We start from the raw sequence: 21,597 nt of genomic DNA on the forward strand, positions 1-21,597 counted from the left end.
TACAATTGCAAAAATCATGGCCAATAATTTTCTTCTTGTAACCAATCCACAAATCTCAACGCTATGCAACACTTTATTTTACCAAATCTAACCAAAAATATAAAATCTACACTGATCCTGCTTTGAATTTGTTTGAAACATCTGCATCGTTTCCACATGAATGAAATATATTACACTGACACAATTACTGTCGTTTGTTTTACGAACGTGTGGCAAGAATTGTGTCGGTATTTGCTTTATTCACGTGGAACAGATGGACATTGGAATGGAGTAAATTCAAAGCAATAGCACAAGAGTTAGGAAACTGATGACTGGCATTAGTTCAGGTTAATCTAAGTGATCTTTAAACGCGCTAAAATTTTGACGCTGATTTTTAAAAAGTCTAAAAACGGTGTTAATTTCGTTGTTGGTCGAGATTTCCTCGTTAATGCGAGCACACAGCTTTGAGTTGACTTGGTTCAAACGTGCACACTGGATCCAACTGCTGTCGTTCTTTTTACTTTCTTTTGATAAGAATTGCGTTGACTGTATTTTATTCACTGAAAAAAGCGCTTATTTGAATTTACTTCACTCAAATATGTACATCGGTGCTACACGAACAAAATACACTGTATCAACACAATTCTTGCCTAAAGTAAGTAAAGTGAATGGCAGCAACTGCGTTGATGTAATATATTTCCTTCATGTGGAACCAATGCACACATATAAAGTCAATTCAAAGCAGTGCTTGTTTTTTTCAGTGTATATGTGTGAATGTAAGTAAGTGTCCACAGCTCTGCTGGACTCTCCTGCTGGACTCTAAGCCCATATTGTCCCCAGCATGGCGCTTGAGGCCCCGCAGCCTGACCTCCACCACCACCACCACCACTGCTTTCTCTCTCAACCTGTTGCTGCGCAGTAAGTGCTGGAGGGACAAAACGCTGGCTGAACCATCAGCGCAGCCCAGATTGTTCGCTCCATCCAGCCCACATGCTGCTCCACGCGCTCCGAAAGACAGAAACTCGAAATTTCCACTATTTCCAGTTCAGCACAGTTCAGCATTTTGCGGCACAAAGCCCACCAGCGTCCTCCACGCGACGCGCTTTGGCTTTAGAATGGGGAAAAAAAGCGAAGATGGTGGTGATGTGGATGGTGATGTCGAGTTTCTGGTGCAAAAACGGAGCTTAAAAAGGAGTCTGCGCGAGACCACGTCCCCCTGAACAAGACTGCACGTGGAGAAAAGGCTCGGCAGGCCAATGCAGCCAAGCGTTCTGACCTTATTAAATAATAAAGAGATGCTGATTTACATTGTCGTCGAGGACAAAAAGGGGGCCAATTATCCGCCCTTACGCTGCCATTAACTCCAATTAATAAGAAAACAAAGTGTTTATGTTTAAGGTTTTTTAAAGGCTCTGACAAAAACGCAGCACGCGGAGCTTATTGGCTGCTTGACGCATGGACCAATAAGATGAATAAAAAAAAAATAAATAAATGAGGAAAGGTGTGATTACAGATGTTTAGTTTAATGCATGCCCCTGCATGACAGCACTGCTGTAGGGAAAGTGTTGGCACCTCTGACAGCTGGCTTTTCTGTTGCTGCTTTCAAAGAAAAGAAACAGTAAGCACTTGGCAGGCTGCTCTGTGTATTCATTGCACTCACAATTAAGAAAATTGTGTCACACATAAGTGAGTGAAATTGAAGAAAACGTCTCAGACCTGCTGCAGTAAGTGCCACGTTCTGGCGTACTGTCATATCACACTGCTCAATCCGGAATGCTTATAGAGCATAAACTGTCCTGCTCAGTAATAAGCAGGCGTGGTGCATTAATATGAGTTTGCATGCATTAGAATGCAATCTGTTTCACTGATTATGGCTACTTTCTACATTCCTGACTGCTAGAAAATTTGATTTAGACTTCTGAGCTGTGCTTTTTACTACTCTTTTAAAAATACGGGTTCCAAAGCGGGTTCTTAGGCCTCCCTAAAGAATCTTCTAAGTGGATGGTTCCTTAGGAATCACTGTAAATGTAATGGTGTGAACTTTTTTAAAGTTTAAAAAACCTAATAAGAATGATTGAGATTTTTCCCTAAAAGCCACAAACGATTCAAACTTTTCTTGCACTGAAAATTGCTCTTGGGCTTGTAACAACAGCAGAATTTAAGCATGCAAATGCATAGAACCACTGAAACATTCAAACAATCATGGTTCTATATACAACCACCGCCGTTACTAAAGAACCCTTGGAGAACCTCCACTTTTTTTAAGGGCAGTTAAGGAAACTGGCCTCCTTAAAAGCACAAATACAGGTGTGTGCAATAGTTTGAACATCCATGGTCAAATTACATGCTGATTTTCTCAAATGACATAACAGTTAATGCATAATTTAGTACTTTAACACGCTGGGAAAAAATATGTATGTATATGTGTAAAATATAGGTGCCATAACTTTTGCACAGACCACATTTTATTCTTTTTTACCCCCCAATGTGTTAAAGTGAGCAAATAAACAGTAATTGTGCATTAAAATGTGCAAAGATTTGTTCTTTGTAGAGGACGTGTAACTTATTTACACTTACAAAATCAACAACAACATGGACCAGGGGCGCACAAACTTTTAGCACACGACTGTACATGTACTTTCTTAGAAGCACTATGAATAAAACTCCAATTAAACACAAATAAATGTTTTTCTAGCACCTTCATGTTTGAGAAATGAGAGAATGTATTTCAGTCTATTACGACACAGACCTCAGTGGTCAGTTCTGGATTGTGGACTTAACAGGACAGTGAACATCAAACAGGTGCATCAGCATCTCTGAGAGGCGGTTTATACCAGTGGTCAGCGGATCAGAAATCCGCTCCGGCCTAAAGAGCAGCGCGGTGAGGCGCGGAGCCGATGCCATGCTGGCTGGCAGTGTGTGGTCTCAGTGAGGGGAGTATGTGTGGGTGTGGGGGGGGGGGGTCCATCCCCCCTGTGCTTCCCTGCACCTGCACTGGATCAGGCAGCCACGGCTATTCACCCACTCGCACACTGTTAAAACATACCACACTTTTCACTTCAGCCCACTTTACAACGCTGCTGCCCCCCTATGGCCCCCCCAACCCCATCTACCCCCACATAACCCCCACCTACAGCCCCCCCAGCCCACCTCCACACCCTTACACATGGGCAGAGAGGGGGTGCAATGGGGAGAAAACTCAGAAACTCAGATCATTAGCCTACTTTCTCTAGCCGGACCCCCTTCATTCCCTCACAACAGGCTCTCATAACCAACAATGCTGCGGAGCAGAAATAGATTATTCAGCTTTGCTTTTTTTGTTGTTGTTGATCATCTTGAAATGAAGTATTAAAAAAGAACTGTCACTAACAGAAACATAACAATGTAACAACACCACCAGCAGCAATAATAATAATAATAATAATAGTAATAATAATAATATACTCTTTAAAAGAAGAAAAGAGGTTCTTTGTGCCATAGGAGAACCATTTTGGCTCCCTAAGGAACCATGCTCTTAAAAGAGATGTGTGCTAACTTTTAAAGTTCACATAATGAAAAGGTTCTCTGCTTATTCTGGGGCTCTTTACAGCAGAGGTTCTTCAAAAAGCTTCTCGACACTCACACAACTCATTTACAAATCTTCAAAGAAGGATCCAGTGAAAAGTTCTTTAGGGAACCAAGTATGGTTCTTCGATGGCCTCATGCAAAGGACCCTTTCTGGCACTTTCAGTGTGATAATAATAATAATAATAATAATAATAATAATAATAATAACAGCCAAACTGTTTAATTTCCATGTCCATTTATGCCGCTTAAGGAGCCAAAGCAGATCAAACTGATGAAATAAAGAGAACCAATCATTTCCTCCACACACCCAGTACTACAGTAATACTACATTTGTTGTGGTCACTGCAGCTGATCTGAGCAGATGATTCTGGACGACGCGCAGAGTCGTTTGACTGATAAACCCGAGTCCAAATCTAAGTTATATTAAACACTTAATACAGCAGCAGCACTCCAGCCAAGAGGAAAGTGCAATCTATTGAAATGCACTGCCCTTATCAGATTCCTTAAAATCTCTATAGCGCGCGCTCGCTCGCCTACAGACAGCCCTTTATTTCCCCAGCAACAATTTCTCATTAACGAGCACAGTCCAGTCCTCAGCATCCCTCACCAGCACGAGTGAATGGAGACACTAGAGCAGGTATTAAAGGGAAAGTTAGAGCGCTCACCACCTGTTGCTGCTGCTGCACCCTCCAAAAAACAGCCCCCACGGCTTAGATACGGGCTCTAATTCTGCTCGGGCACAAGAAAATAGCGTGATAATAATAATGGCATTGTTAGTGTATAATATATGTGTACTAGATGTATAATATGCGCGTAATGTAAATGTAAAGGTAAATCTTGTAAATGAGCTTAGATGTAGTTACGTTATTGGAGAATGTAAGGCAGCCAATGGCAGCTGTTCTATCCGCCTAATTATGTTCAATATGTTTGATCATAATTACCGATCAATTTTGACGTAACTTGAAACGGATTTTGAGAAAAGTTCAGCTTCACGTAGAATTCAGGGGGGGAAAAGTGCAATATGTTACATCAACTTAAGTAAGTTAAATGAAATAATAGTAATTATTTTGATGTTACATGTAGAGCCAATATACATATTTCAATCATGTAAATTTAAAGCAACTTTTCAGCAACTTTAACTTTAAATAATAATTAATAAACATGAAACTGCGTTCTGCTGGTTCTCCTCATTCCACCACTGTTGTGGATCCATGGATCTATGGCTAATCCTCCATGCGCCCTCTCCATCCCCACTTTATCAGCGCGCAGTGAGCGCGCGCGCGGCCGTTTCCAGCGCTGGTGTTGAATAATGAATTGAACCAGTGCTCTCTGACCCTTAGAGAGTCCAGCAGGGACCCGTTTGTAGGAATAATACTCCGCAATGAGCCCTCGTCAAATATTCATTTAGCTGTTAATGTGAGCTGCTCTCCCCTGAGGGCCGCTGGGAATGAAAGGAAAAAGCAACAGGGCCACAACTGCGCTGCACGCGAACCCAGCCAGATTTCAAACCAACAGCACCAAAAAAAATTCCCACTAAAAACATACAAACATAAACCTGCCCTGCATTCGCGCGCTCTGCCTCAGCCTTATCTTGGGCCTTTCACGCCAAAGCCTCCTCTGCGCATGACAATCAACCGTGAAAGAATAAACAGGCTTTTCAAACACGAGTTTTTGTTCACATCTTTGTATTTGTGGAAGTTTATGCGAGACACTGCAATGTTTACGAACCAATCGTGGTTTAAAAACTGTCTAAAAAGCTCTTTAGGCTTTTTAGAGTTGCGCTTATAAAGTGTGGAAATGGAAAATTGGAGCGATGCCATAGAAGAATCACCCGAAATTACACCGTAAAAATAATTCAATGTTTCAACCAAAAATTCCCTTAAAATTTTGAGTTCATTGAACATCACATAATAAGTTAACAGGATGTAAAACACATTATTGTTCAGTCAATCTACCATTAGACTTTCAATGAACTAAAAAATCCTCTTACTTTTAAGTTAAATCATTGAATCCATTTTTACAGCTTGAAATGGAAGGAAGAAGGTTTGAAGAAGGTTCTAGGCCAGTTAGCGGTTTTTCTAAAGCTACAAGGAGCTAGGAACCACGCAAGAACCAACATGCTGAAGAGCAAAACTTTTGCTATTTAATATTACTATTAATATTTGGATGTTTAGAAGGTTCACAGCGTTACTCACAGCTCCACAGTGCCGGAGATGTTCAGGTGTTTCTCCTGGTTTTCCCCTTTACAGCTTACAGGCACGTGCACTGTAAAAACATAAGATTTTTTTTATATAATCACTTTACTTCTGTTATTAGATCAATCGTAATCTTGGTTTGAGTTGCTCGATATTTTAACCAGCGCGTTAAATGCTGGAAAATAAATTATACACTTGTTTTAGTGCAGAATTGTTGACAGACGAATGAAAATGTGGTGTTAATTTAGCCACAATTATTAAAATAGTTGGATAAACGGAAATATTGAATTACATGAGCTGAAAAGAGGGAACCGCAAAATTACAATTGACCGTAACTTTGAAAAATAATAATAATTGTGAAAATATTGCAACTTCTATTTTTTTGGTTTAAGATGATAAAGTGCTGAATATATTATTTAAAATGGCTCAGAAAAGATTTAAGATTGAGATGTTGGCATCAAATACAGCAGAATTTAAGTCATATAAGCGCTGAAAATGTCGCTAAACTAACGAAAGACATTTTTGAAAATTGCGGTTGGGGTTTTTTAGATTTAAAATATTGTAAACAAATAATGACTACCTGGTTGTGGGTCTTCAGACTTTTTCTTGGTTTCTCAGCCCCACCAGAGCGCAGCTTTACAGGCAAAAGAAGCGAACGGAGGAGCCTAAATACAGAAACATAGAAAATATAGAAAACGTGGTTAAGGCTCAATTTAAAGCTCAACACAGTCATTAATGTGTATGCAAAGCTTACAAACACACACACACACGCGCGCACACACACACGCGCGCGCACACACACACACACTCACTCATACAGCTGCTTTGCTTATAAGAGCTTAAGAAGGATTTTCCAAATACTTACTGTCAATGAGCCGCACTTTGCGCATTTCTAATTAGAAAACACTGATAGCAGAACTTGAGTCCTACAATTTTAGTTTTGTGTAGTGATTATGAATGCATATTAAATTACTGGCATCTATTAGTAATTTTGTGTACTGGATGACAGGAAAACCAAACAAACAGAAATGAGAAATAAAATCAAAAGCCAAAACGATTTCAAATATCCAAATTTCAAAAATTTATTCATTTCAAACTGCATATTGAAAAAAAAACTCAGCTGAAATTGTAACTGTTATGGTGCTATTAGTTCAAATATATGTACATGGAGTGTTGGCATCTGCGTACAGGCCACATTTTAAAATACAACTACGCAAAAGAAAAGAAAAGAAATAAAAAAAAAAAATTTAAACTTAAAATATCACAGTAAATGTACATAAAATTTACAAACCATGAGAAAATAAAGAACACAAACTTCATATCTCTAACAGATGGAGGGTTGGAGACTAAACAAAAAGTATAAAGTAACGTGCGTATGTTTCATCATTTAAAACTAAATTAAAATTTGCTGTCTTTGTTGTTGTTGTTGTTGTTTTTATTTTCACTTTATTTTTTTTTAGTACTATTTACCCTCAAGGAGAAACACGTATCATTTTGGAGCCACAATTCATTCATATGGTTTTTTTTTTACTTTTATAAAAAATGTAACTTTTTGTATAGTTTACAAACATTACAACTGATTGTTATGTGTCTTTGATAAATACTGTACAAAAAGGTCGATTGCAATAATAAAACATTTCTCCCCTCCCCCCTCATTTCAATGTTGAAAACAAAAAGAAAATATGACACAAAAAGATAATTAAAAAATTTGCGGTGTTCCTACCGTTCAGCGTCTTTCTTTAAAATAGAAAGCAAAAAAAAGGTGGGGGAGGGAGGGTGGCTGTGTTCTGTGTTCATTCCTCGAGTCCTGTACAAGTTTTCCCTCACCAAAAAAAGAAAAAAGAAAGAAACGTTCTGTACAAAAATAATAATAATAATAATTATAATAATTATAATAATAATAATAGCGGTAGTAGTCCAGTCCAAGTGTTTTGCGCAATGCGTCCAAAGTGTCCACGTCTACATGTGCGTTAAGGGCAGCGTGCCGTTGATGGTCGTCCCGTGCACAGGTGCGCCCTGGTAGTGCTGGGACAGGTGCAGTCTGCTTTGGCCCGTTTGCTCCTGCACCTCCGCCCCGGGAAGGTACATGCTGATCATGTCCCTCAGATCGCCTGTCTGGCACGGCTGCGCTGCGGCGGCGCGCGAGTGCGAGCTGGAGGTGACCACGGCCGGGGGACTCGCGCTGGACTCGGACTTCACCCCCGAGCTCATGGAGCCGTGCAGGCTCATGGGGGGTCCGCTCTGCTGCTGCGAGTACGCCATGCTGCTGTACGTGGGCGAGCCGTTCATGTACGTCTGCGCGCTCGTCATGGAGCCGTACTGGAGCGCGCTCATGTCGTACCGGTGCACGGGCGCCGTGGCCGTGGTCTGCATGGGCGCGTTGAGGCCGGCGTGCTGCGCGTAGCCCAGCTGGTCCTGCATCATGCCGTAGCCGCCGTTGCTCCAGCCGTTCATGTGCGCGTAGCCGTCCATCCGCTGGTTCATGCCGGCCCCGACGCCGGAGCCGACCCCGACCCCGACGCCGACTCCGACTCCGACGCCCACCCCGACGCCGCCGACGCCGCCGCCTCCGGGCGCCAGGAGCCCGCCGGGCAGCGCGTACTTGTCCTTCTTCATCAGCGTCTTGGTTTTCCTGCGCGGCCGGTACTTGTAATCCGGGTGCTCCTTCATGTGCAAGGCGCGCAGCCTCTTGGCCTCGTCGATGAAGGGTCTCTTCTCGGACTCGGACAGCAGCTTCCACTCGGCCCCCAGCCTCTTGCTGATCTCCGAGTTGTGCATTTTGGGGTTCTCCTGGGCCATCTTCCTGCGCTGGCCCCGGGACCACACCATGAAGGCGTTCATGGGTCTCTTGACCCTCTCCGGGGTGCTCTTCTGGTTGTTGCCCCCGGGGTTGTTGCCGTTCCCCGTGGCCCCAGCGTTGGGCTGAGGGGCCGGGGGCTTCAGCTCGGTCTCCATCATGCTATACATTTACACGGCGGTGTCAGAAAGCCTTCCCTCGGCCAAGAAGAAGAAGAAGAAGCAGCAGAAGTTCAAGAAAGTAGCAAAAGAAAAAAAAAAAAAAAAAAACAAAAACAAAAAACACACCAACAACAAACCCAAGTCCAAGCGGTCGGTTGTGCTGCTGCTGCTGGAGTCCCCCCTTCAGCCCGCGCGCGCTGGGGTGAGTTTCTCTGCTGTTTCCCCTTCGTCTTTCCCCCTTTTCCTCCTGTCCTGTTTTGCCCACAAACTTCTCAAGTCTTCAAAAAGAATCAACAAAATTGAGGTTTTTTTGCCCCCTTTTTCCACGCGGAGCCTTGACAACTCCAGATACTTTTGGTACAAGTTAATAGACAACCGTTCACGTGGAAGGACTGTCAGCCAATATAAATGGTTTCGCACCTGACCAATGGCAGCGCGGGGTTGGGTGGCTTCATTAGCATAAAGGGGCGGGGCATGGGAGGCTGGAGTGGCTTTCCCAGCAGAGTTTGTAGAGAAATCACACGCACACACTCACTCTCTCTCTCACACACACACTGCTCAGAATATATTCGACAAGTCCTGGTCAAACATCTGCAGTGAGGTCAGTGCTTTATTGTGCTGAACTGGCCCTAATCTGCACCAACTCAACGGTCTGCAATGGTCAAAATTGTAGCAGAGCAAAAAGTTCACCAGCTTCTGTAACAGACTTCGTATTCAAACAAGAACAACTAGTATTATAGTTGGTATTATTGGCTCGGTCAGTTGCTGCTGAGCACCTGATGCTACTCTAAAGTCCATACTGTGACCAGAGGAAAATAAAATCAGGAACTGAATCAGTAAAGGACAGTCAGCACATTTCTGACCCCGACAAAGAGGAGCAGCACTGACTGGATGTGAAAGAATCTGTATTGTGGTCAGAATCCAAAAAAAAAGGCAGAAAATGGAGTTTAAAGTGAAATCAACAGCTCTGCTTTCCACCCAGACACTTCAGAGCAGGCGAGCTCTTCGTATGAGCCGGACATTAGGCGCTCAGGGCTCCTCTGCTGCTTTTAAAGCGCTCGTGAAGCCGCGCGAGGCCCGCAGAGTGTCAGTCTGAGTTATAAATAAACTATTCACAGAACAGAACTCTTTATGAGGGAAGTGGAGCTGATCTGGCCTACAAACAAGGCTTATTGTCGAGACAAACACGTGCAATCAGATCACTTTTAATTCACAAAACGCACGAGCCGATGAGGCGCTCACTGTGTTTCAACAGCGCCCTCTCCCGGCCGGACTGACTAAAGGCGCAAGAAGCGCCCGAGCCTCTCTGAGCCGGAAAGAAGTTCAGTCTGAGCAGAGGAGTTTGGGCTGGGAATGTGGGGGATTGGGAATGTTGTTGGGATTTCAACCAAAGTTTTGGGATTTCAACTAAAATTTTGAAGTTTGTAGTAGAATTTTGGGATTTGGACTAAATGGGGTCTGAAATAAACGGTCGCAGTTTGTAAAGAAAGTTGAGATGTTTGTATTTAAGGTGTGTTGGATGAAATGCTATAGTATGAACTAAACATGTTGGGATGTGGACTAAAAGTGTTACAGTTTGGGGTGAAATGATGCACCGTAAAATATCAGGATTTGGACTAAATGGGGTCTGAACTAAATGGTTGCAGTTTGTAATACAAAAATTGACACCTGGGCTAAAAATGTTTGTATTTGAAGTAAATGTTGTGCTAAATTTGGGCTACAATAGCATAGTATGGACTAAACGTGTCCAGATTTAAGACTAAATGGGGTCTAAACTAAATGGTTGCAGTTTGTAATAAAAAAAATGAGACCTGGTCTAAAAATGTTTGTATTTGAAGGAAATGTTGGGCTAAATTTGGGCTAAAATGTTATAGTACAGACTATATAATAGGATTTGGACTAAAATGTAACAATTTGGGCTGAAATGTTGCAATATGGACTGAAATTCTAGGATTTGGACAAAAATATAAGAATTTAAACTAATATGTTACAGTTTAGTTGGAAATGTTGCAAACGTTGGCTCACTTTTTGGCATCCGAAGTGAAGTATTTAAGTTTGAACTAAAATGTTGCAGTTTGGAGTGAAACATCTGGATTAGGACTAAAATCTTGGAGTTTGAGCTAAAGCGTTGAAGTTTTGTGGAAATTAAAACAGGCAGTAAACTTGTGTGAAATCACGTGTAGTGAAAATGACGGAAGTACGAGAGAAATGTGTTGAAATATAATAGGAAATTAAAGGAGACTGCAAATAAACAGGCCTAAACAAATTCAACTTCAAAGTTTTTACCAGGCCAAATATAAAAAATAAATATTTGATAATTTGAGATCAGATCACAGCTTTTGTAAAGTAAATGTAAAAAATCAACAAAACATTGAAAGTCATACAACATTCAGCACATATTTGAATGTGATTAGAGTGAGTGAAGTGGGCAGCACTGCGGTGAGTTTCTATAAGTGAAGATCAGACACACACACACCCTCTCTCTCTCTCTCTCTGTGCATTCGGGCCTTAATCTGCTTATGGAAATGCACTGAACAGCAGGGAATCACCATCATCTCACTGTGTGTGTGTCCTCCTTAGCCACACTTTTCTTAATTGACACACTATAGTGCACATTGCATTACAGCTTTAACGATAACAACAGCACAAGAGCCTTTTCGTGAAAAACAAGTGCAGACCTAGTTAGCAGAAAACAGGCTGCAGGCCAAACATGCAAAAAACATAAAGAGAGTGAAAGCAGTGAACTTCATTCTTCATTTTCAACCTCCATACCATCATACAGGCTTAAATACTGACAGCCAAACACATCAACATCAATAACAACTCTCGGTTACAACTTAGCAAACAGCTAAACACCTCAAATTAGCATGTGCAGTTTAAAATGAATGTTTTAAACCCATGTATACAGACTGTGAGGGACTGAATAGTTTTAATCTACAGCTGGAAACCAGCAGGTGAGACTGTGTCTGCATGTGTGCGCATGTTGTCCACTAGGGGGCGCAGGTGAACAGCAGCTTGCGCAGACACTCGTTTTGGAAAAAGCTTAAAAAGGACTGTTATTATTTTTCACGCAGTAAACTGTTATAAACACATCATGACAGCAAACACTGGGTGCACGGCTAAAAAATATACATTTATTTTGAATGTGTCAAACATATGCATCTAATTTATTACTCACGTGACAAGCATGAATGGAATTAGACTTTAAAGGCATTTTTAATGATATTAGCAATAATACAGCTGAAATAAATACAGAAACAGATGCTTTAATAAGCAGAGCAGGCTTGTGAAAACAGACTCAAATGTAATGCATAGGCTAAGAGATTTAAACATCCAAGCAACTCATATAATTGAGAATAAACAGACCTAAATGTCACAGTTAGAGACATTTAGTGCCCCACAAACAGCTCCCTCTTTCCAAACCGCACATTTGCACCTTACTCACCTCCACTTTAAGACAGCTGGCTGCTCCATTCCCTTCACTGACCAATATCCACATCCCGGGGGTGCCAAAACTTTCAGCAAAAAAAAAAATCCCTCAGGTGCCCCATCCACGGCTGCAGGTCAGCTCCAGCACGGGCAGTCCACGTGCACACTCCGTACACACCTCACGGTCCATATACACCTCACGAGCCTCACTCTCCGTGCACGCCTTGCACTCCTAGCACTCCTCGCTCCTCTTCGCTCGGCGGCCCTGCAACAAGAAAAAGCCGTTTTATGGCTCCACACAGGGCTGATTTGAAAAGAGGAAGAATGCATCAAGAACAACAAAAGTCAAATTATACCGCCACCCCCTGCACCAAACATAATGAGAAGGAGAAAGCTTTGTATTTCCTTTTTTTTTTATATTTTTTTTCCTTTCACCGGGTATTCAGAGATAATTTGAAGCCATTGTTTCTTCCACAGATGGTTCTTTTTTTAATACAATAACGCTGCTCTTTGTGTGCACTACCCACAATAAAAATCTAAAGCCTTCTCCTGAATAACCCATTTTGTTCTCTCTTGTAAAGGGCCAACAAAAGCGGCCGGGAGCTAATGGGCTCGCTTTATTCACAGCCAAAGAATGGCTATTTGATAAAGATTTTTTCTTTCCTGAATGCTTTGCCATGTCAGATCAAGCGACCGTACTGTTAGACTCACCGTAAAACAGCAACTGCAATAAACACAACACGACTACTGCTATTATTGTCATCATCATCATCATCATTATTATTATTATTAATATTAATATTATTGCTGGTTGAGAAATTCCAAGACTTGTTCTCTTGGATTTGGCTCAATAAAATAATATGAAGGTAAGCTAATACTGTCCTAACATGGTCTAATAAACACAGATCACATACAGTCTGCATTCTTTCAGCAAAATAAACATTAATCAAATAGACTGTCGCTAATGAAGTAGGAAGGACACAGTTCAGTGCTATGATATTCTGTCTTAAATACTGTAAATGCTACAATATTCTGATTCAAATGCTATTAAATACTATAATATTCTATACTTACAATACTGAAACTGCTATATTTTTTTCTAAACTATGAAAATGCTATAAAATGAAAAATATTCTGTACTAAATGCTGTAACTGCTTTAAAATGCTACAATATTCTGTTCTGAATGCCATAAATGGCTATAATTCTCTGTTCTAAATGCTGTAAATGCCATAAAATGCTATAATATTTTGTTCTAAATGCTGTATGTGTCATAAAATACCATAATATTCTGTTCTAAACACTGCAAATGCTATAACATTATGTCCTAAATGCTGTAAATGCTATAATATTCTGTTATAAACAAATCAAATGCTATAATATTTTGTTCTTAATGCCGAAACTGCTATAAAGTGCTATAATATTCTGTTATAAACAATGCAAATGCTATAATACTCTGTTGTAAATCCTGTTACCGCTGTAAAATGCTGTAATATTGTTATAAATGCTGTAAATGCTATAAAATGCTATAATATTTTGTTCTAAATGCTGTATGTGTTATAAAATACCATAATATTCTGTTATAAACAATACAAATGCTATAATATTCGGTTATAAACAATGCAAAAGCTATAATATTCGGTTGTAAATCCCGTAACTGCTTTAAAATGCTGTAATATTCTGTTATAAATGCCATAAAATGCTATAATATTTTGTTCTAAAAGCTGTATGTGTTATAAAATACTATAATATTGCGTTATAAACAATGGAAATGCTATATTCTGTTCTACATGCTATAAACGCTATGGAACAGAATAATAATCTTACACAAACACTGCAAACTGAAAACTATAATATTCTTTTATTAGTGCTGTAAATGCTACAAAATGAAATCATAATCTGAAATTAACTCTACAAATGCTGTATAATACTATAGTATTCTGATACAACCACTGATAACCCTATGATACTGTTATAAACTGTAAAAGCTATACAGTGGTATAATATTCTGTTATTAATGGATGAAATGCTAAAAAGCCTTTACTGTATTCTGTTATCAATTCTATAAACTTCTCCAATATTCCATAACATTTAATGCTAAAATATCCAGGGCTCGCTGAATGTTTACACTTAGGCATAACGAGTCAACATCAGACAGATACTTGCTTGACACTTGATTGAAGCTCTAAATTTGTCAGCCAATTGCAGACAGCCATGTTAAATATTCACCAACATACACGCAGCACTGAGCAGTGAAGTCTGACCATTAAAACTGTTTACTATTTATGGAGAGATTTGGAAATGGTCAGGATAACACACACACACAGAGAACAACTGCGATGCATGGTTTATTTGTTTATTTGTGTTTATACTATTGTTTTAGGAGCAAATAAATGTTGACTGCTCAGATAAACAGCTTTACAGATCATTTCCTCTCTGCACTGAAATGTTTTAATATGCATTCATACGTTATATGCATTTGTCAGTCAATGCATGATTGAATGTGCAGTTATGTAACTGAGAATATATACATGCAGCCCATCCATTCACACAATCTGCAGCAGATACCATTTCTATTTAAAGGGGAGTTCCACCACTTTTCCAAAATTTCTGCAGAATTAAATGGTGAGATGTAAACAAAGTCATTCAGACTGGTTTGAGGTGAAATGATCCGTTCTAGACCAACTTAATAAGCCAGAATTAATAGTTTTGGCCTAAAACATACCATAATGCCTAAAACAAAACATATTTACAAAATAGTAGCTTTAAAGTACAAGAAAAAAACACATTCCTATAATGTAAGTTAATGTTACACGTTTTTTTCCAAGTAATTTTCAACCATTTCTGTTGATCCAATATTTATACAATTTTAACAGAACGTAAAAGGCAAGGTGTTTTCAAAGTAAGCAAAAAAGCAAAAACACAAAAAAGAGATACAAATATTTCCAGAAATACATTATAAGATCTCTTCATAGTGGAGGGATACATGGAGGAGGCTGTGAGGCAAAATAGTCCCCAAACAAAACTTTTTTTTTTTCAGATTTTCCATCATCAACATTCCATATGAACTCAGAAGACTCGTGTAGGTTCACTGGTGGTTCTGGATAGTAAATAAAATGTCTATATGTGTGTTGTAGTCATGGCGACCCCTGGTTCCTATCACCACCACTGTAAAGACATCTGAACCATTTCACACCAAACCACCCTGAATCTCTCTGTTTACATCTCACACACTGAAATATGCAGACATTTTGGTGGAATTCCCCTTCGGTCAATGTCGAAGCTGTAACGCAGGGTGGTCAGCAGTGGTCAGGACCAGTATTCAGCCTGGAAATATTTTCACACAGACTCAGAGCGGAGGACTTTATGGTTTCTGACAGGGAGCGGCGGGAGGAGGGAAGACAAAGGGTCCCAGCGGGGAAAGTTGTTAGCGTTGTTTGTGTACCTATCTGTAAGAATTACGGCTTTTCTCCACCTTCCTGAAGCTCCACACTGACAGTAATCCACTGCAGCCACCGCCAGGGCCTTTTGTCTTCCTCGCGAGCGCACAGTTCGCTCTTAATCTGCTACAAAAAAGCCAAGAAATAATGACTTCAATCAAAATACTGCACTCACTAATTAGCTCACAGAGGTGTGCCCAAAAAAAACAGAGAGAAACCTGAACAGATTACATCTAATAACAACCAAATCAATAATCTGCTGATGGGATTATCAGGAAAAAAGACATGGAAACGTTTCATCTGCCCAAAACACTCTCAAAACACGTTGCTATCCCTGGAAAAAGTCGAAGGAGGAAAAAAAAGCATCCTGGCTTTAAGTATTATTGTCAAGAGGATTAGCAGATTTGCTGTTAGTAATATGCTTTTCCCGCCGATCTCATTATTAATTTAATCTCCGAGCTGAAATCAAAGTCCGCTGACAGAAATGCCATTGACGTTTTCACTGACGCTTAATTAAACTCTGAAAGTAACAGAAAAACAACAACAGAAAAAAAAATGATCAGAAGTGACAGAAACACAACAACTTCTGGAGCGTCCATCAGTCTGGACGTTCTCAGTCACAGAATGCTAATGCTTCCTTCAGATGGAGCTGCTGTATGAATGACTGGGCGTTTAATTTCCATATGCATGAGCTTGTTTCTTTTAGACCCCCCGAGTTTTTCCCCTATGGGCCGCACCGAATCTGTAATCAAGAGGAAAACGTCACTCAACGGAACTTCTATAGGGGTGAGAAGGGAAAACTGCAGTTAACTGTCAGGCCTGGAGGAGTAAAATGCACAAAGTAGAGGCTAAAAACTGGAAACAAACCACTCAGCAGGGACAGCACTATTTTATAGCTGTTATATCATGGATTTAAAGTCATCTGTCAAATATATTGATAAAGCTAAATAGTATAACATTCTCATTGGAGAATCTTACACAGTATTTTAAATGGTAACTGGACAGAAAGCACATTCCCAGAAAGAAAACATAATGTTTATTTAGTTTTTATGGATTTTAAACTGTTTTTTCAAAATGATCTGAGCACCCAGTGCACATATTACAGGTAACAGGTCAGATTCTGAATATTAAGAGTGAAGCTCATAAAATGGAATTAAAAAACTAAAATAAACACCACTATTTTTTATGGGCATTGCATTATAGATTTAGTGCTCATTATCTATAAAATGTATCTCTAAAGCTTAAAAGCAATATCACAATATATCGATGTCAACAATGTATCACCCAGCACTAAATGACAGTGTCATAAACTTTGCTTTTAACACTCGTTTGGAAAAGAAAACTGACAAATTGTAATTATTTAGTCAAGGAAGACACTTTAAAGGTATCATGCAGTACTGTGCAAAAGTCAGAGACCACCTCTCATTTATTAATTAACCATAAAAAACAACTTTACAAAACTGGAGATAAAAGAACTGATTAAAAGCTACAGAGAAAATAGGACACCTAACAACCACCTGGAAGACCTGGTCGACACCAAAACTGCCCCCATCAGATAAACAGCACTTAAAGCTTTCATCTCTGAGAGAGAGGAGAAAATCAAGCTGCTTCAGATCTGAAAACATCCACAGGTGTTTCTGTCCATCCTTCCACTGTGAGAAGGACTCAGCGCTGTGGGTCTGAAAGGATGTGTAGCTGATCAAGAAGAACCTCACTGAGAAAAGGAGACGGACACATCAAACAAAGAAGCTGAACGATGGACTGACCACCCCAGAGTCCAGACCTCAACACCACTGAATGAGTTTGATTACTTCAGAAAATGATCAACCAGCTTCTAAGACTGAACTTTGGAGGAGTGTCTGCAGATTCTTTGAGGAACTAAAAGTGAGTCTCCTGAAGAGAATGGAAGCTGGAATAAAGGGAAAGAGTGACTCACTCAACACTCAGACATCTGAGATTAGATTTAGCTGTTGTACTTAGTGGCTGTTTTGACTGAAAATTAAATAAAACTATATACTGTATACAACTGGAACAAAACAATTTATGCACAAACCATCAAAAAACTCCACCAAAAACACAAACAAATGCCGTAAAAACATCATTTACTGTGAAATTCTTACATGATTGTCCTAATCACTTCTGAGAACATGCTTTACACCGTCAAAATTTGTGGACAACATTACTTTACATGTGAACATTATACTATTATACTAAAGCCTACTCAGGTTTATTTAGATGTAAATAATATCACACATGCTGTCAGAACAAAACCTTGTGTCTCCAAAATGGTAACTTTACAGGAGAAGGAAAAAACCTACTTTACTTTTAATGTAAGTCAATGGAACCAGATTTTTTTCCAAGTCATTTTGGGTCGTTTCTTTTGGTCCATTCATCATGAAATTTACAGACAATGTAAAGAACAACAGGCAACAACAGACAAAAATGGAGATACAGGGTGTGCTTTTTAATTGAACTGAATACTTGTGCTAAAATTAGCAACAGTGCTAGTTTAGGAATAAAGCCAAAGGCCACGCCCACTTTCTACCCTTGTTGTGATGTCAGCACTCAAAGCTTTCAGGTGTTTAAAGCATTTTTTGGACTGAAAGTTTCAATATGAGCTTTTAACAACAGTTAAAGGAAGATACTTTGAAGAACATGAAGCCAAATACAGATAAATACACACAAAGCATTATCGCACGATCACTAGGTATTTTTTTTTTGTCCCTTTTTCAAATAATAATAATGCACACTATGCATAAAAGTCACATTCAGTGTGATGTAACTGGTCCTTCTAAACAATTGAATCAGGAATCAATGAAACAAATGATTAAAATCAGTCATTTTTTACCGATTTTTACCGATCACGCCTACGACTACAGCCCTGAAAGTGTCATCAAACCCCTCACAGTCATTAACCCTTTCAGCACAGCAAGGTCAGTTTCACTCGTGCCTGACCGCAGATCTGCGTCTGCAGCTCCACGCTGAGAACGTTATTTGATAAATTCCCTGTCGTGCTTTAAAATGACCACGTCCGGCCATCAGATCCAACAGCTAGTTAGACAAAACATCCTGAAAAAATCCAGAATGCTGAAAAAGAAGAAGGAACTACATGTAAAAGAACCTGTCAGCACTTCATGTTTAAGGTTCTGTGAAGGCCGACGTTAGATCAGCATGATAAGAGGGGAACCGCCTCACTGCGTTCATGTGGAGAAAAAAGATTTGACGTTCAATTTTTATTCATTTATTTACATACACACATACTGTGTTGTTTAGTTATTTGGTTAGTTGTTTGTTTACTTGCTTATTTACTTAAAAATACAATGCTTTATATCATTAAGTAAGTTGGTTATTTGCTTATTTACTTCATGTCCTATTTATTTATTTATTTATTTAGTTAGTTAGTTAGATAGATGGCTAATTAGTTGGTTATTTAGTTGTGTCTCACATTAATTAGTTGTCATTTAATTAATTATTTATTTACATTGTTTTTGTTTTTTTGTTTGTTTACTTGCTTAGTAATTTACTTACAAACATAACGTCTTAGTTAGTTGAATCACGTCTTATTCAGTTATTAAATATTTAGTTAATTATTTACCTACAGTGTGCATGCATTGATTTATCAATTTGTTGGTTTGTTTACATGGTTATTAATCTATTTACAAACAAAATGCCTTTTATAATTGATTTAGTGACTTGATGAGTTAGCTAATTAATGTGCTATTTATTTGTTTATTTGTTTATTTACTTGCTTACTAATTTAATTAAAAGAATAAAGCCTTACACAAATTATTTATACAGTTAGCTAGTCCTTTGCTTCTTGCTTTATTAAGATATTACTTATTTAGGTAATTATTTACTTACACTGTAAGTATGTATTTATGCATGCATTTATTTGTTTGCCTGTTAGCTGTTTGCTCACTAATTTACTTATGAACAAAATGCCTTATATTATTTTTTTTCTTTTTAATTTATTCCCATTTTATTTTATTTCATATTTCTTTGCTTACTTATTCATACGTTATGATATAAATGATGCAGCATGTCAACCTTTTTATTACATCATGTCTTATTTATTTATTTAACTTTTTTATTTTAATTTATTATTTGAATGTGTATTTATTTGCTTACTTATTCGCACATAATCATATAAATAATGCAGCATATCAACCTTTTTATTACATCATGTCTTATATATTTATTTATTTACTTATTTATTTATTTATTTATTTATTTATTTATTTATTTCATGTTTGTTTTATTAGACCTGCCATAACGTTCTGCCAGTCTAACTGTGCATGTTTATCCTGTATTTCAGATTCAATCCAAGTCACCAGCTGTGGACACCAAGGTCTCTACACTAATGAACCTGAACACACAGGACTCTAAGCTTTGTTTATGATGTCCTTGTTGCTAAAATAAAGCAGATTTCATCATTCAGCTCTGATCATAGAAACACAAGTAGACTCGGTTGCACATTTTCAATGTTATTAAACAATAACACATTTGCTGCTGCAGTTATTTGCCTTTTTTTTTTCGAGTTTGTCCTACATGCCCCCCTTTTCAAGGTTTCCCTCCTTTTGAAACGTTTAATTAAATGACTTTTCCTTTATCGTCACAAACACGGAGCGAGGACGGGGGGGAAAACACTCTGTCTGACCCGTGCAGACGCACAAAAGATGTTATTAGAAATCAGCACCCAGAGTAAATAAGGAACAAAGAACATATGTCTTATATTTGCACATCTTGTCTCGCTTCAGCTGCGTTCAATTAAAAAGCATCTGACTTGGAAATACGGAGCAGAGACACACCAAGAGAGCAGAACACACGCTGTCTACCTGCTCACTCAGCGCTGATTACAACACACACATACACACACACACACACACACACTCTACTCTCCACTCGCCTCTGAAGCCGAAATTGAACCCACCAGAACTGAACACAGTCAGAAATCATACACAGAACTGTGCAGATGTCAGAGACCACTGTTCATTTATAACCAGTCAAAACAGCCACTCACGTGTTTCAGTGTTCAGTGAGTCTCTCTTTCCCTTTATTCCAGCTTCCATTCTTTTCAGGAGACTCACTTTCAGTTCCTCAAAGAATCTGCAGACACACCTCCAAAGTTCAGTCTTAGAAGCTGGTTGATCATTTTCTGAAGTAATCAAACACATTCAGTGGTGTTGAGGTCTGGACTCTGGGGTGGTCAGTCCATTGTTCAGCTTCTTTGTTTGATGTGTCCGTCTCCTTTTCTCAGTGAGGTTCTTCTTGACAGCTACACATCCTTTCAGACCCACAGCGCTGAGTCGTCTTCTCACAGTGGAAGGATGGACAGAAACACCTGTGGATGTTTTCAGATCTGAAGCAGCTTGATTTTCTCCTCTCTCTCAAAGATGAAAGCTTTAAGTGCTGTTTATCTGATGGGGGCAGTTTTGGGGTCGACCAGCTCTTCCAGGTGGTTGTTAGGAGACACATTTTCTCTGTAGCTTTAATCTTTTTAGGAAACTGCTGTTTTTCTCCGTCCTTTTTCAAGCAGATTAACTTTTATCTCATCAGAAATGCCTCCTTAATAATTAATGACTTGTGTTTAATGGCTTTTTTGTCTGGCGATTTAATAAATGACTTTTGCACAGTGCATTTTCAACAGGAATGGAAATGACAGTAAAGTTGGACGATATGAGTTAAATTCAACATCATGATATTTATAGATATCAGATGATATTTAACAGTTAGTTAACAGTAATAAAGTTAATATGTTAGGATTAATAAACTTAATTCATTATTATTAATCCAATTAAACATTAATAATTCAGCATTAATGAAGTTAGCCTTGATAGAGATAGCATTAATATAGTTAATACTTTAGCATTAAAATCATTAATAAGGTAGTTTTATTAAAGTTAATACATTAGCTTTAATAAAGTTAAGTTAGCATTGATAATATCAATGCTAATTAATTAAATATAATTAATAAAGCTAATAAGTTCCGATTAGTATAGTTAAAAAGTAACCACTAATAAATTTAATACAT

The 21,597-nt window shown here is 38.9% G+C and overlaps 1 protein-coding gene across 2 annotated transcripts in view; it reads right to left on the bottom strand.

Annotated features, from left to right (window-relative positions):
• The window catches only part of sox2 (SRY-box transcription factor 2), a 75,677-nt gene that overhangs the window by 15,868 nt on the left and 38,212 nt on the right, over window positions 1-21,597 (bottom strand). The window contains exons 2-4 of one of the 2 annotated variants that reach the window (XR_005008138.1): window positions 12,145-12,393; window positions 6,322-6,406; window positions 5,742-5,811 (exon numbers count right to left, since the gene is read on the bottom strand). Coding sequence is in view for 1 of the 2 variants with exons in the window: in XM_036586851.1 (XP_036442744.1) it covers window positions 7,701-8,708 (1,008 nt within the window). In the remaining variant the exon portion in view is untranslated. Of the gene's footprint in view, window positions 1-5,741; window positions 5,812-6,321; window positions 6,407-7,464; window positions 9,087-12,144; window positions 12,394-21,597 lie in introns of those variants that run through there. The other variant, XM_036586851.1, reaches the window with a different exon arrangement.

The sequence above is a fragment of the Colossoma macropomum genome, unplaced genomic scaffold (assembly GCF_904425465.1).
Source record: "Colossoma macropomum unplaced genomic scaffold, Colossoma_macropomum, whole genome shotgun sequence".
In the NCBI taxonomy this organism is placed as follows: Eukaryota; Metazoa; Chordata; class Actinopteri; order Characiformes; family Serrasalmidae; genus Colossoma; species Colossoma macropomum.